This window comes from Callospermophilus lateralis, chromosome 13 (assembly GCF_048772815.1).
Source record: "Callospermophilus lateralis isolate mCalLat2 chromosome 13, mCalLat2.hap1, whole genome shotgun sequence".
NCBI lineage: Eukaryota > Metazoa > Chordata > Mammalia > Rodentia > Sciuridae > Callospermophilus > Callospermophilus lateralis.
Window position 1 is genome coordinate 107,805,544 of NC_135317.1, and position 15,646 is coordinate 107,821,189.

The following is a 15,646-nucleotide window of genomic DNA, read 5'->3' on the forward strand; positions in this document are numbered from 1 at the left end:
TCAGAAAGGCTACTTGTTGCCAAGCTCCCCACCCCCCTCCCTCTTTGCCTGCCCAGCCCCAAGCTGCTAACCAGGGAGATTTGCCCATTAGAAGGGCCTCAGCTCCCAGGGTTCCCATGGCAACAGCCTCCTTGGAGGTCTTTGTTGCTTGCTAAAACTTTGATCTCTGAGAGTGGCTGCTGCTGTTTCTCTGGAAGATTTACAAACAGAGGAAGAGGGGGAAAGAATTGGGGGAGAAGAAAGAAAAAGTTTACTCCTGGCAGAAGGGAGAGAAAGAATTAATTACAGAGCCACACTCTAGCCATAAATCTGGAGACGACTCCTTTGGAACGTCTTCTGATTTGGGCTGTGCCCACATTTTCATTTGTCGCCCTGTGCAGAAGATTTCAAATGGAACTGGTCCTCCTAGTAGGGCAGAGCATCCTCCTTCAGCACACACCTGTGCCTTCAAGTTCCAGGGGGGCTGAGATAAGCCCAGAGGCTCCATGAATGGAGAAACACAGTGGCTTTTCAAGCCTCTGCCCCACTGTTCCCCACCCCCTGCCGTGGCTTGCTCTGCCCTAAGCTTACCCAGGCACCTCTGTCAGTCTTGTTTTTAGAAAGAACCAGAAAAAAAAATATGTTAAAAGTCCAGAGGAGGAGGAGGAGCCAGAAACCAGGCATCATCTAGAATCTGATTCTGGTTCATGACTGTGGTTAACAGCTTTCTACTGAGAAGTGGGGGCAGGCGGTCAAGGCCTCCAAAGTCAGGACCACGCCCTTTGCTCCTTACTCTTTAGATCCCTCACCTGCGTACTCTCAAGCTTGCTTTGATATCTATTTAAATTACAATTGAAATTTAATGTGTATTTTTGCATGCTATCTCCCTAGCACAGTCCAGCACAGTGAAGATAATAAATAAGTGACATTGTCTTGTCCTTAGAAAAATTTCTCTTTGTGAAGATTAAAGTTAGAGTTTTGAAGTAGCGAACAGTGTAAGAAAAGACTACCATTGTGTTTGGATATTAAATATCTAGGCCACTGATTCTCAGAAGGGAGTAGTTTTGCCTCCCAGGAGCATTTGGTGAAGTTGGAAGACATGTTTTAATTGTCACAACTTGTAGGAAGCCAAGTCATCTAGTGGGTAGGCCAGGGAGGCTGCTGAACCTTCTGCAACACAGAGGATAGCCCTCTCCTACTCAGCAAATAATTATCTGGGCTCCAAATGTCAACAGTGCCAGGTGGTGAAAGTCTGTTTGGATACTGGACAAGGTCCACTTGAACAGCAGAGGTTTTGGAGTCAGCTTTGGACTCTAATACTGTGACCATAGACAAGTCCATATCTATGAGCCTCAGTTTCCTTGTCTCTAAAAATAAGAGAAGGGTCATAAAGACATATGGAAGACCTACTGTGAAGATTCAATGGAGCATAATAAGCACTCAGTGAAGGTTAGCGTCCTTCCCCACCCCTTCCTGTTCCCCGCCTCTCATCATCAGTGTGCCATCCCTAGTCTGAGAGAGCCATCTTTAGGGAAATCTACATTGAGGAACTCCTGCTAAAGAGCAGATTTTCTTCCAGGGTGTTCCATAGACAGAGGCTTTAATGGGCCGTCTGTGAATTGGGAATCCTATTACTAACAGGTCCACATTTTCTCAGTGACATCTCCCTGTGCTTTGCCAGTGGTGGACCTAATCAGCCCTGTGGAAATCTTCCTGCTCGTGGATTGGCGTGCCTTCTGTCCCAGCTTGCTGGATTTTGGTTACTATTGGAAGCCCCCATTTTCTCAGTGGACGGCCCTTAGTTAATTACAGTGTTTTCTGCCTGAGCTAAATACAAGGATTAGGGGCCGGGCCAGTCCATGAAGCCTGGAGGAGTTTGGAGAAGACCTAGGACTTGGATTAGGATCTAGGTGGGCCTGCGAAGACTTATGCCTTTGGAATTTATCCTTCAAACTAGGATGCCCTGGAGAGTAAAAGCGGAGGGGAAGTTTTAAATAATTCGTGGCAAGACCACAGGCGTATACTGAGATTGTCCAGGCAAACTGGTATGATGGCGCCTTTAGAGGATGGCCACCTCCTGGAGTCTCCCGCCAACGGAAAAGAAGAGGCAGAGGACCTGAGGTCCCATTCTTGTCCGCGGGTCCGGCCTAACCCCTGCTGCTAGGTGGCCTGTTATTCCTGGAGACCAGCGGCGTCCGCTCGCACAAGCCCGGGGGCCCAGGGAGAGGTGATCTGACATAACGGTATTTCCAGAAAAAACGCTCCCGAGGCTTCTGAGGGCGGCCCCGCCTCGCGCGGGCGGAAGGCCAGAGGCCCGGGGCTCGCTGCCTGCGTTCGCGCTCCGCCGGCTGCGGCCGCGCGGGGCGGACCCGGCTGTCAATCAGCGCGCATTCCCGGGTCGTTGCCTGGCGACTGGGCGGCCGCTGCAGGGTCAGCCGCGAGCTCTTTGTGGTCGCGAGGCCGCGCGGGGGCGGGACAGGGAGCCCGGGTGAGTGGCACCTCGAAATCGGCTGCGCCGGGGACACCCCCCCCCCCCGCTCCAGACAGTGGGTCCCTTTTCCTCCCCCGCCAGCTGCGCTATTCAGGGGTCGCGTTCACACGAGCGGCGCCTCCGACTGGCTGAATCGCCTCTCCAGGGAGGGCTCTGGGACAGGCTCTCGTCCACGCCCCTCCAGCGCCCCTCCAGCGAGGGCGCCCGGCCCCCGGCCGCGGGCCTGCGTGCCCCTCCGCGTGGGGCCGGACCCCGGGGGCCCTTTTGGGTTAGGGAAAGTAGCCATCCTGCCCTGCCTTATGGGTGCGTTTGTGCTGGTCAGTGAGTGCGAAGACACACAGGCCCAAGAAACTCGACGCCCTGCTTCCGTGCCTTCCCACCTTCTTCCACTTCGTTTTTGAGTCAGGTCTGCCTTCTGCACTGCATCTCGGGCCAAGGAGAGCGTGGTCTGTTACTAATACTGTGCATCTGTGCACTCTGCCCGGAAAGGCTGCATCGCCATAGTGCTTGGCAAAGGCAGAGTACTCGCAATCGTTTTTACCCTTGTTTATGACTTTGTAGCAGCGCGGTGAATGCCTTTTAATTAGATCATACTGTGTTCTGATGTATTCAGTCATCATTTTCCAGTCGCAGCTTGAAAAGGTGTTGAGAATTTCAACAATCTCCAACATTTTCTACATCCAGAAATTATACTTTAATTATATAAGTAGAGCAATAATGTCACAAACACAAATTTCACAGTCACTCCCTGCAAATACTACACTAGAAAACGTCGCTGCACATTTCTAGAAGAAAGATAAGCAGAAGCTGGGGACAGTGAGATATTGGAGAAGGAACAGTGGATGGGATCCTCAGACCTGGGTTCTGTTGTCGGTTGGTCCTCAGCCAACTCTGCGGCTTGGGGTGAGATTCTAAACCTCTCCCAACTTCCTGAAAACATGGAGTGGGTATGGACCAGACCTCTGTGATCCTTCCTGGCCCTAAAATCTGATTCTAAAATTCTGTGTGAATAGAAGAAGTTAGCTCCTTAAGCTAAACTTATAATCACTGCCAAAAAGCCGGAAGCATTTATTAACAGTTAATTGCAGATGGTTCAATACTAGTCATTTTATGGAGAGAATTCACTGTCAGAATTATTCTCTTTTAAGATTATAATTTAAAGTGAACTAAAATATACAAGACACAAAAAGAAAAAGTAAACACAAGAAATGCTTAAATACACAGTTTATAAATACATATATAAGAGAAAAGAGGCTATATCCACATTTGTTTATTTATAGCTTATTCCCATAAACCATATTTATTGAATTTATGGTTGCCATGGGAATATAGAATAAAACCGAGGATGTGTGTGCCCCTGGGAAATTTCCAATCTATTTGGGATTTTGAATAGCCATGGAAACAACACGTGAAGCATAGCCATAGAAACATCTTCACACTTAAAAGGGCCAGAGAAAGGCATCTGCTCCCCCTCAGAGACACAGGAGAGAGACATTTTGGAGGCCTAGGAGCTGAGAGAAGAGGGGGTGGATACAGTGCATCCCTGAAGATAGATCCAGAGGAAAGCTTGGGAGTGGATGAAGCTGAGAAGTGTGTTGAACAGAAAGGAGAAGAAGGGGAGGCACGGCCCGGAGGAGGGGCGCTCCTCATCATCCTCATGTTCTGAAACGGGGGGCTCCCTAGTAGTGTGTATTGGCCAACCCTAGGCGGTCCTGAAGTTAAAACTCTCAGAGAAACAAATGGACGCGACGTGCTGTAGGTATCTGAGGGTGGAGAAGATGTGCTTATCCCACTTTTTCATGAGTTCCAATGCATCAACAGCTTGTCTGCTATCGTCAAGTGACTGAAGAGCCAGGCCTAGGTTCTAAAAACAAGTTTGTACCAAATCCAGAACTTCTGCACTGTCCATTGCATTTTGAAGGCTTGAACCAAAAACCAGAACTTGGATTGAAGTATTAAGAGTAAAGAAAAGAAAGATCTTTTTATCTAAAATCTGTATGCATGTCGTATCTCTGTAGTGACTTCCTTAGAAATGCCCTACCCTGGTGGTCCTCAAATCTCAGGATGAGGGTTGCGCTGATTCCATTCTCTTAGATGGCAAATAGTATTTGTATGGTCCAGTGTGTGGATGATGCTCCTGGCATCAGGCCTTGACTCTGGGGGTGCTGAATGTTCTGCAGTGCATAGAGAGTGTGGAATGAATGAACTGATGAGTGAGTGGTCGCTTCAGATTTTTAATTAAGAGCCTACTCCCACCTGGAATGGAGAGAGGGGACTGTGAGCAGCGAGTCAGAGCCTAGCCAGGAGCCAGTCTGCCAAACAGTGGGGATTTGCTACTGATAAGTGGCGGAGGTGCCTTCTCGCGCTGGGCTGCTGGGGATGCTTGGCTTAGGGTAAGTCCCTGTCCTGAAGGGTTTCCTCCCTGCCCCTGGAGGCACAGGTAAGGGGACCATGGCAACTGAGAGGTAAGTGCCATAAGGAATGCACGACAGTGGTCCCAGTGGTCCCAGTGGTCCCAGGGAGCGTGGAGGGGAAGCAGCTCTTCTCAATGCAGCTTTCTTACCGAGTCCGTCAGGACACATTTCAGACGTGATAAATGCTTACCTTAGTGAAGAATTAGGTAAATTCCGCCTTAAGGGGCCTGGCCTTCTAAGACATGAGTGTTAGAGGATTGGAGGAAATATCTCCAGGACACGGTCATTGTGAAAGGTGCGGAGAGAACACTCTGAATAGAGGAGTAGGAAGCTAGGCAAGGACTGAGTCTCTGGGAAAGGCCTGGGACCAGATGGAACATGATATTGAAGAGGCAGAGAAAGGCAGATTTTGGTGAGTTTTGTGACACAAAGGCAGGTAACTAAAACCAAGTTCTGCTCATGCTTTTGGAGGCTGTGTGGGCTGGGCTACACTGAGACTCTTAAGCATCCCAAGGGGCCATGTCCTGGTCCTGTTTCTGTCTGCACCTGGTAGAGTAAACACTTCTGTGTTGAATGAATGAGTGAGTGAATGGGTTGGAGACCTCACAGAGCGATCTGTTTCCTGGGAACGTGTCCAGACACTTCAGTTGGGGATGACTTCAAAATGGCAGAGGCAGAAAACAGCTGGAGTAGCAGCTATATAGATAAGATATTAGGTGTTTTGTTGGCAGTGCCTGCTTCTACTGTGAGCATTCACCCCACAGTACCTTGCCATGCCTGGCGGTGGACTCTGTGACAGTACGGCCTGAACCTGGCACTGGTATGTGCTTGCCAGGCCATTAGCAGATCTCATTCATTGTGGGTATTCATGTGGAAATTTCTTTCAAGTAATGGATTTTGCAAGGTTTGGAGAAAACTGTTTGAGTGCTTACATGAAAACTGTATTTTCCGTGGATAGTTTGAGCTTTGGTTTGAAAAGAGTAAATGTGGCCTTCTATCTGCAGGGTGTGCTTTCCAGCATTTCCTCAGTCTTTAAAGTGACTTGTAATTGCCACTCCTGAGTGAAGCCCTGGAAGAATAATGGTGGTTTACGGGAGTTGGGAGAGTGCTGCTGAAGCCTGGAATGTGTTCACCGCAGCCATTTGGATGCCGGAGGAGTAGACTTCCCTCGCACACAAACAAGGAGAGGGAGAAGAGAACGGTCGCATTGCTGAGGGTCTGTCAGGGGCAGAGTCGAAAGCAAATTGATGATTAGAAATATAGGACTCCAGCACAAACCCGAGTTTCAAAAGTCTTTCACTCCAGGGCCAGGGTGTGGCTCAGTGGTAGAGTGCTTGCCTGGAATGTGTGAGGCCCTGGGTTCAGTCCTCAGCACCACGTAAAAAGAAATAAATAAAATAAAGGTATCGTGTCCATCTACAACTAAATATGTATATATTTAAAAAGTCTCTCACTCCAGTAAACTGTAAGTCATGGTGGAAAAGCCAGAGCTTTGCTCTCACTCTGCTGTGGATACAGTGATGGCGTCTGCTCTACCCAGCTCCCCGTGTTCTGGACTCAAAACACTGAATGTCACCCCCTTCACTGAAGAGTCTGTCGCCACCCCACCCCAGGGCCAGTGGTACTCAAGAGCTCTGTGGGAGGTCTCCACCTTCTGAGGGGCCGGTGTGGACTGTGGCTTCAGGAAGCTGCTGGATGTAGGTCTTCCTGGAGCCACAGCCTTTGTGGATTCCTGTCCATACTTCTGATATACTCTCTCCTTGTTTTAATTTTTTCTATTAAAAGAAGTAAAGCAGCCTAGAATAACAACAGAGGGCCTGCTCATTGTTCTCCGGGATGCCCTTTCTAGCGCCGCAAAATTAGAAAGACTAACAATTTGGTGTGTCATGCTGTTATTTGAAGTTTTAATTTGGCCCTAAGGGCCTAGAGCTTACATTTTTGTCATTCTGTGTGTGGGAGCAATGTTAGAACACCATTAAGGTGATCCAAAGGGCCTCTGGGGAAACCTGGCTTTTGGCTTTCCCACTGGGAGCCTTCGGAGGCAGGTTCATGGTCTCTGGGCTCTGTACCTACAGGCATATCCCCTTTGACTTGTCTACCATTTAAAAAAATTTGTTTGTTAATCGCCCAACACTTGAAAATCATGACATTTTACATAGAATCTAGGGAATCTTGAATAATGGGTTTGCCTCCACTCTTAGGACAACTTCCCGGGGGGCAACACATGTCCACTGGTAAGACCCTGCTCTTCTCTACACCCATGTCCCCTCCCGGTGTCACATCCGGCAGCCGTACCCATTTAATTTGCATTACCTGCTGGTCCCTATACACATTTCAGTTTGCCACTCAATCACTGAGTATTGGATTTGAGAATCAAAAATTATTTAGATAGGGTGAGCACATCATCAACTGCCCAACTAGAATTCTCTGAGTAAACAGGGGTGTTGTTAAGAATTAACCATGGTCATAGGCATAAACCAGGACGGTCCCAACAAACCCAGACATGTAGTCTCCCCATTTTCACACCACTGCATTCAACTCCTTCTTACGAAGGAGGAAACTGAGACCTAGAAAGGGGATGTAATTTGCCTATAGTAGGCACTGAATCAACTCATGACCTATCTGCCCTAACTATCCTGACTCCCATCCACTGCTTTTCCTAACATAACAGGTTGAATCTAATCCATATCATCCTGGAATGTAGGGGTGAATAATCACCACGTAACTAATGTCCCGTGAGAGCTGCAAGGGAAGCTGCTGTGACTCTGATTAATGGTTTGGACCACAGAAGCTGCAGAGATCTCGAAGCACTAATAAGCTGGACAATGGGAGATCCACTCGGACATACCAATTGTCCAGGCAGGGAAAAAAAAAAAACATAGCAAATGTTCCCACTAAGTCAGTCTGTGGTGACTGACCTGCTGACCAGTGCTGCCTCTACATTCCTTGATTGGCTAGGCTGGACAGTGAGTGTGAATTGTGTCTGCAAGAGCCATCCAAGATCCCAAATTCCCAAGTCTTTGACCAACCGCCTACGGCCTCACTGAGTCTGCAAGATATACCCGCAGAGAACACTCCAGATGAGACCAGTGCCCACTGTTCATCACTTGCTCAGACTTGGGTCCCAGACCTGTCTGGTCTCCTGCTGTGGGAACTGTGTGGGCCTTGGGGCGCTTCTTTGTGTTTTGCAAAGGCTGCAGTGAAAGGCTGGCCAGGAAGTCTCCTTTAGGGTGCTTCCCCAGGGCTCTGCTTGGCTCCTGCTTGTCCTCCTCAGGGACCCTGCGAGGGAGCGGCAGCGCCATCTCACAGGTCAGCTGTGTGAGCTGGAGGACAGAAAGAAGGACGCTCCTGTTGCTAAGGCCTAATGCTGTTCCCTTGGAGTAAAAGTCTCACTTTCCCTGCGTGGGTGGGCAGCAGGCATGACCCGGATGCATACTGCCACCTTTGCCTCCCTTCGTTGAGGCCAGCTGAGGAAAGGCCAAGTGAGCAAGGTCCTCTGCTGCCCGCTCTCTGACATTGTGTCCTGGCTACCACATCCCCCTGGCGTGCTGGAGGTGCCCTTTCTTCTTTGCCCCTGGTCAGAACTTCTTTTTTGGGGAGTGTCTTCTAGAAGTGGGGACTAGTGACCAGCTGTGACTTTCAGACTCAAAATATAAGCCCCCCACACAGCAGCCTTTTCTCTAAAGCACTCAAGAGACTGACAGGAAAGAGTTGTTTTCTAAGTGAGCCAAAACCACAGGCATGGATTTTATTTTTGTATGGAAATAGGACTGTGAATGAGTGTAAGAAAATGTAGGTTGTGGATTTCCATTGCTGTTTTTTGACCTGGACGGTTAGCAGGTCCTTCTACCTCCTGGTGCACCTGGTGACGTGAGAAGCCAGGCTCGTGTTGACTCTCGGTCTCAAGCACACCAGCATTTAAGGCATCTCTGCCTGTGCCGTGGTCCAGATCACGGGTGAGCCTCACAGCAGGAAAGCCATTGATGACAGAAGCTGCCAGGATACAGGTCCCAGAGCTCTGCTGTCCAGTAGCTACATGTGGTCACAGAATTCTTGAAATGATGATTTGTTGTTGATACTAGTATAAGTTTAAAAAAAATGTTTGAATTAATTCACTCTTACACTTTAAATATAATGGTGTGTGTTGGTGGCTGCACCTCCAGTGCATGGTGCTGTTCTAGAGATGGATGTCATGCCCCTCGGTGAAACAGAATTCAGTTGGATGGTCAGGTGGCACAGTGACCTTCCCCATCACAACTCGGAGAGGAGAGAGGTTTGCTAGTTGTGTCCTGATGCAGAACATCAGTGGATTAGCAAGGTTTCAGCGTGGGGGTATCTAACAGGCCTCTTCATTTACCTTTATGGGAATCTGGTGAAGGCATCAGAATCGCTTTCTAAAGGTCAGGCTGGTTTTAAAAAGGACTGAGCTCTCTCTCGCCCCTTCCAGCATCTTGTTTTCCGCACGGCTCTTGCCTTCCAGAGCCCCTGTGGGGCACCTGTTCTGACACCAGCCGTTGAGCCTCCATGCCATATCACGCAGAAGGCCCTGGGGTACCTAACGCCAGCTGTGGGTACCATATGGAAAAGCCACACCATCTACATATGCACAGAGGGTTTCCAGCCAGGAGAGGAGAGGAGTGTGTAGCTGATCTAGCTTTATCTTTTCCTTGCCTTTGAAAATTTTAATCATTGAAACATCTTTAGGCCATAAATAGAATCATGTAGCAAGATAATCCTGAGTTAAAACCAAATATGTACTTCTGTTTTTGTATGGATGTAGGACTGTATGGATGTATGAAAATGCAGACTGATGCAGATGGCTTGACTTAGCGGGAGGATGGGCGGGGAGTGAGAGCAGGGGGCATGGAGGCTGCTCAAGCAGAATCTTTCCTCTGTCTCCGCTTCCACCTCGCCTAGGGCAGGCTTCACTTAGATGACTGCCCAAGGCTGGGGAGGAGGTCGTCCTGTTGCCCAGCCGTGGTGACGTGCCTCTGGGACCACAGAGTCGCAGACGGGTGGCCCGCGTGGGGATGGTAGGGGGCCAGGTTCCAGGCTGCATTTCCCTCTGGAGTAACCGCTTTCCTCCTTCTTTTCTTTCCACTCTTCTAGGCAGGACAGGGCTGCTTGCTGATCTCTTACCCAGTTTTGCTGTGGAGATTATGCCAGGTATTCAGTCATTTAACTCTTTATTTGCCTGATTTGCTGTCACTCCATCTGTCTTGCTTCTGCATTAGTCACTAATGACTTATTTAATTATTTTCATATTTGTCTGTGTATGTCTGTGAGCTAAGCCCATTAGAAGAGCCTTTCTGTTCCTCGTCCCTGAGATAATAACAATTAAAGATTGGCTGAGGTGGGGACCCAGGCCCTGCGCGTCAGGCACACAGTATCTTTGACAATCTCCATGCCTGCCTCAGTGTTCCAGCTGTGCCCCGACAGCTGTGTCCTCCCCACACGCATTCCTCGTCTGATCCCTCATTCCCTGCGATGCGTTCACGCGTTCATTATGATATAATCCTGTTCCTCTGAACTGCCTTTTGTAACATTTTCAAAGATCTCTTCAAACCTCAGGAGAGCTATCCACTCCTCCTGCCTTAAAAACAGCCATCCACAGACCTGCATTTCCTGGTGTACGATTTCGTGGGATCAAGGACCCCTTGCCTCCCCAGAGGCTCAGGGCCACCTGCCCAGCACACTGATGTAGCTCAGTGCCCCGGCCTCCACCAGCCAGCACCAGTTTGGGGCAGCACTGTGTCTCATGGTTGATGGAGGCTCAGAGACGCAAGGGAAGTGTGGTGAGGAGGCACCCAAATCAAGGGGCAGGAAAAGGTGGGGTTCAGTCTTGTTTTGGAGAGTTTCTGCCATAATTTTAAGAGTTTCCTAATAACAACAGAGAGGTACAAGTTTCAAGAAACATCTGAAACCTTCCCAGTGGACTTTACTAATTATTCTTCCATGAATTCTTCTGTCCTTTCCCACCAGGCATTCTTCTTATTGATGTGGTTCCAAGGACACCAAGAGATATCTCTCTGTAATCCCCCTTGTCCAAAGTTCCTGCAGTTTGAAAGCATTTGTACACACACACACACACACACACACACACACACACAGCTACATTGCTGGGTTTCAAACTAGACGTTATGTAACTGGGAATTACTCTCTTTTTCATATCTGAAAAAGGCATTTCCTATCCACCTGAATTTCCCTTCCTCTGATTCCTAAAATCCTTTCACGGTGATACTCTTTTGTTCCTCCAACATAACCTGCCAGTCCTTTGTCTTTAACTGCCTGACCCAAGAGTGGCCCCTCCACTCAGCCCATCCAAACCCTGGCTCATGTCTACCTCGGGTTCCATTGTGCTGTGACGTTAGTGCTAAGGCCAAGGCCTCCTGCTGTCTAGTGTGTGCAGCAGGAATACCCCCAGATCTGCAAGCCAGGGGAGAGGGGGGCCTGGGTGATCTGAATGGGGAGGCGAGGAGGGACCTCCAGGAGGTACAGGATGTTTGCTTTCTCTCTGAGGAAATAATGTTCTAACTAAAGTCAGATGACTTTGCCATTATCATAAGGCCCCCACACTTCATAGTTTCAGTCTCCCAACTACATGTCCATTGAAGGACTATTTAGTAATTGAAATTTAAGAAAAAATGTGTACTGAGGCTCACTGTAAAGGGATTTTGGTGAGAAAGCTCTCAACTGAAACCAATTGCTTTAGTCTTTTGGCTTTGAAGGGAGAGATGGCTCCTTCAGTCCGTCCAGGCCCAGGGAGAATCAGTCCCATTGCCAGGTCCCATCGCATGCTACTGAGTCAAGTCACATAGGGCCGCAGTCATTTTTATCAAAGCCAAGTAGAATCTACTTCCTTTCTCTCCATCTTTGAGATGGCAGATAAAAATGGGATTCACGCTCGGCCTGTGCCAAGCCGTGAGAAGCAGGAGTCAAACGCTGCAGGCCTCCACGTCAGCCTTGCGCCTCGCCAGACCCCGAGAGCCTGAGCCCTGGCCGTGCTGGCTGACCGGCTTGAGGGTGATCACACCAGGCCCATTCTCGGGAATGGGGACAGTGCCTTCTCTGCTGGACGCTGTCCAGCCATAAGCAAGAGGAGTGGATCTCAGCCCTGGTGTGGAGTACAGGAAGGGTGTTCTAGGGCAGTCTGCAGGGAGAGCAGATGAGTGTGCCCAGGCCCTGGACCACCTGAAGATGGTCTACTCAGAGGCCATGTGGACTGTTTTCAGGGCCTATATTTTAGAGACAAGATTAACTTGACCATAAAAGGAATTGACAGAGCCCTCCACCTCCCAGCCCAGCAGCGTGGCTCCCCTCCCCGGCCAGGACTCCTTCTGTGCTTGTCCTGTCCCTATTCTGACGCTGTGGTCAGTTTGGCAAACCCTTTCCCCAGTAACAGGCCTGACTCCTCAGCCCCACGGCTTTGCGGCTTTGCGCTGCAAGCCCAGCGTGACACTGGCGCTCACTGCAGGGTTCCTGTTGAGTGGGGCTCTGTTCCCTGTCAGTCCCTCCCCCTGACCTCCCTTCACAGGGACACCCCTTTTGGTGTGCCCCGTCCTGAAGGTGGGCTACCTTGAGTGTGGGTTTCTCTGTGCGTCCTTCCAGAGTGGGTGTTTGTGGGCCTCGTGATCCTGGGAGTCTTCCTCTTCTTCGTCCTGGTGGGGATCTGCTGGTGCCAATGCTGTCCCCATAGCTGCTGCTGCTACGTCCGCTGCCCGTGCTGCCCAGACTCCTGCTGCTGCCCTCAGGCCTGTGAGTAAAGAGCCAGGGGAGGTGTGGAAGAAATGTCCCCTCTCCATCTGATGGCTGTGCCCCGAGTCCTCCTCCACCTCCTTTCCTTCCACCCAGACCCCGTCTTCTGCCGGAACCCATCCTCAGGGTTGCCACTGTCTGCCTGCTCACCCCCTGCCTGCATGCCTCCATGTTTCCATCCACACCTTCACCCATGCATCAGGAGCCCATGGGCAGTACTGATGGAGAAAGGGCAGGTGCAGGATGGCCATGTCAAGGGATAGGCTTTGCCCCTCCTCAGGGCATTCAAACCAGAGGAAACTTTCCTCATTCTCCTCCCATGCAGAGAACCTCCTCTTTTTAAAAGTGGATGTGCGAACTGTGGCCTTTGGGCACCACCCGGCAGCCACTGAGGAATTTCCCTTACTCCCATGATGAACAGGCCCCAACAGGACTGGTCCTCCTGTAGGGATTGATTGTACCTTACTAGCCAAGCCCACATAGGCACTGAGTTTGGCATCCCTACCACAAACCAGACACCTCCTGGAAGAGAGAGGCACACTGTGCACCTTCAGTATCTTTAGGGATAGCAGTGACACTGTGCACCTTCAGTGTCTTTAGGGATAGCAGTGTTGGGGGGCCTCAGGTCATTTGCTTAGCTTTGAGAGTCATCCAGCAAGGGTCACAGGGTCACGTGGCAGCCCGTGGCCTCTTCACCTCTCCAGAAGAGGTTCCCAGCTCCTGGAAGCAGCCCTGTGCTGGGCCTCCTCCAGAGGGCTGAGCGGTCTGCTGCTCTGACAGCTCCCGGAACCGCATTAGCCCCAGATGCCAGGTTCAGCACGGTGATTCCTGCAGCTGCTCGCAGTGTCACTTTTCACTGGAGCTGAAGTGGTCGGACGGAGGGAGAGTGTCCCTTCTGAATCCGCTCAGCGAGAGCGTCCTCGGGGCTTCCTGGTGTGAGGGCTGTGGAGGGTGGGACCACGTAATCTCTCTTGCTCTTCGTCTCCTCCACAGTGTATGAAGCAGGGAAAGCGGCCAAGGCCGGGTACCCTCCCTCTGTCTCCGGTGTCCCTGGCCCTTTCTCCATCCCCTCTGTCCCTTTGGGAGGAACCCCCTCATCTGGCATGCTGATGGACAAGCCGCATCCACCTCCCTTGGCACCCAGTGACTCCACAGGAGGAAACCACAGTGGTAATTGTAGTTCCAGACCGCCCTGCCCCGCCTTGTCCCTGGCCCCGCCCAGCTCCTTGCTGATAAGCACAGTCTGTTCAGTGGTGCATCTTGGGGAAAGTTATCTGCTTTCCAAAAGTGGGGTCCTTCTGGTCATGTGAGGTGTCTTTTGGAGTGCATCTTGGGCTTTCCCAGGCTGGAGGACCTGCTGACCCTGCTTCCTTCCTAAGCACCCCAGTAAGGAGGGCCGGAGAGCTGGGGCACACCTCGAACCTTGTTCAATGTTATTCCGGCCCCGCCTGGTGTTAAGGACCGTCTGAGGCACGTGGAGGGACATGCCGTGTGCAGGATGCAGCTTCTCTAAAGGCAGCATGGTCTTGTCAGGGACAGAGGGTGGGCCCTGATTGTGACAATCAGAGGCTGGTGTTACTTAGACGTCAGAGATGAAGGAGCTGGAGTGGTTACAGAGCCTGCAGGGGGAGGCTGGGTTTGGGCTGAGCCCGGAAGTAAGAGGGGTGCTGAGCAGGAAGGCCAGCGTGGTGAGACCCCAGGGCTGGGGGGACCCCTGTGAGTGCTGGGCGGCCTGGGAGAGGTGGAAGGGCATGTGGACCGGACTGAGGGGCCTCCCTCGCAGCTCTTCCACAGGGCCGGGCTGGTACGTGAGTTAGCAGGAGCGCTGCAAGCAGAGGGTGACAGGGGACAAGCCAGTGGGAAGGGGGAGAGAGAGGGGCCAGAGACCACGCGCCAAGGCCTGGCTGAAGTGGTTGGTGCATCCGGTGAGCATCTGGCTTCTGATGGAAAACAGCGGGATCGAACAGCCAGAGGAGCCTGAGCGGAGTTTGAAAGAAGTGATAAGATGTTGGAGAAAGAGGGAAGGGGGCCTCAGGATGGTACCCCAAGGTGTTCAGTGTTGCAGATCATAGCTGAGATGCTGTAACTGGTTGGGAGACTGGACTTGGGTGAGGATTAGCTCCTTCTGGGGCTTGGAGGTAGGTGGGGAGGGGGAGGGGGAGAGGAGGGTGGCGGAACAAAGAGTGTTAAAATTCAGTTTCCTGGAGGCATCTGGACAGGATTACAGGGTAGAGGAGGTTAAACTTTTGTGTCTGGAGACTTAGGCGGTGATTTTTAAATTCCTAGATGCGATGAGCCGCTGGGGTTGGTGAATCAGACATTTCATGCGGGAGGCTTCTAAGCTGCCTCCAGGGGAGCCGGGAGGGTGCAGCCCACTTGGTGAACTGCCACCGCCCGACTGGAAGGAGTTGGTCTTTGTGCTTTTCTCTCCCTGGAACTGTTAGTAGAATCCTGACGTCTGAGACTGGGAATGAGTCATAGACTGAGAGGTAAAAGTTAATGATCAAGGACACAGAGAATCAGAGAGATAAAGACCGGGCAGTGCGTGTCCCCAAGGGTGGGGTGGGCAAAAGGGACATTGAGGGGACCCGTCCCACGCTTTTTATTTGCTGCTTTCTGGTCCCCCTAATTTCTTTCCCTTTCTTCCCACCGGAACCTTGCCCCTTCTTCCTACTCAGTGGGTCACCACAGTGATTGCTACTCAGCGAGGCAGATGGTCCTGTCTCCCGGCTTCAGCCTTTCCTGAGCTCCTGGTCATTGCGGTTTAGTCATTTGGTCCCATCCTGCCACATTAACTGCAATTAGAAGTGGCTTTAAAAATAGAAAACTGAATTATTCCACATAACAGGAAATCTAAAACCTGGTGGCTCCAGGTTTGGCTAGTGGACAGGCTTTGTCCACCTAGTGGACAGTTTGGCAGCATCCTTGAAAGAAGTAGCTCTTTGCATCTCAGTCCTCTCATCCCGAGCACCCGCTCTGGCCTGCTCGGCTGGCAGCCCTCATGATC

General features: G+C 50.9%; 1 protein-coding gene across 7 annotated transcripts in view; it reads left to right on the forward strand.

The window, feature by feature from the left end:
- The window catches only part of Ildr2 (immunoglobulin like domain containing receptor 2), a 56,200-nt gene that overhangs the window by 24,578 nt on the left and 15,976 nt on the right, over positions 1-15,646 (forward strand). For 3 of the 7 annotated variants that reach the window (XM_076832447.2, XM_076832453.2, XM_076832449.2), the window contains exons 4-6: positions 9,994-10,050; positions 12,493-12,639; positions 13,633-13,809. The exons of 1 other annotated variant lie outside the window; for it this stretch is intronic. In XM_076832447.2, coding sequence (XP_076688562.2) covers positions 9,994-10,050; positions 12,493-12,639; positions 13,633-13,809 — 381 coding nt within the window. The remainder of the gene's footprint in view (positions 1-9,993; positions 10,051-12,492; positions 12,640-13,632; positions 13,810-15,646) is intronic. 3 more of the 7 variants (XM_076832451.2, XM_076832448.2, XM_076832452.2) reach the window with 3 other exon arrangements.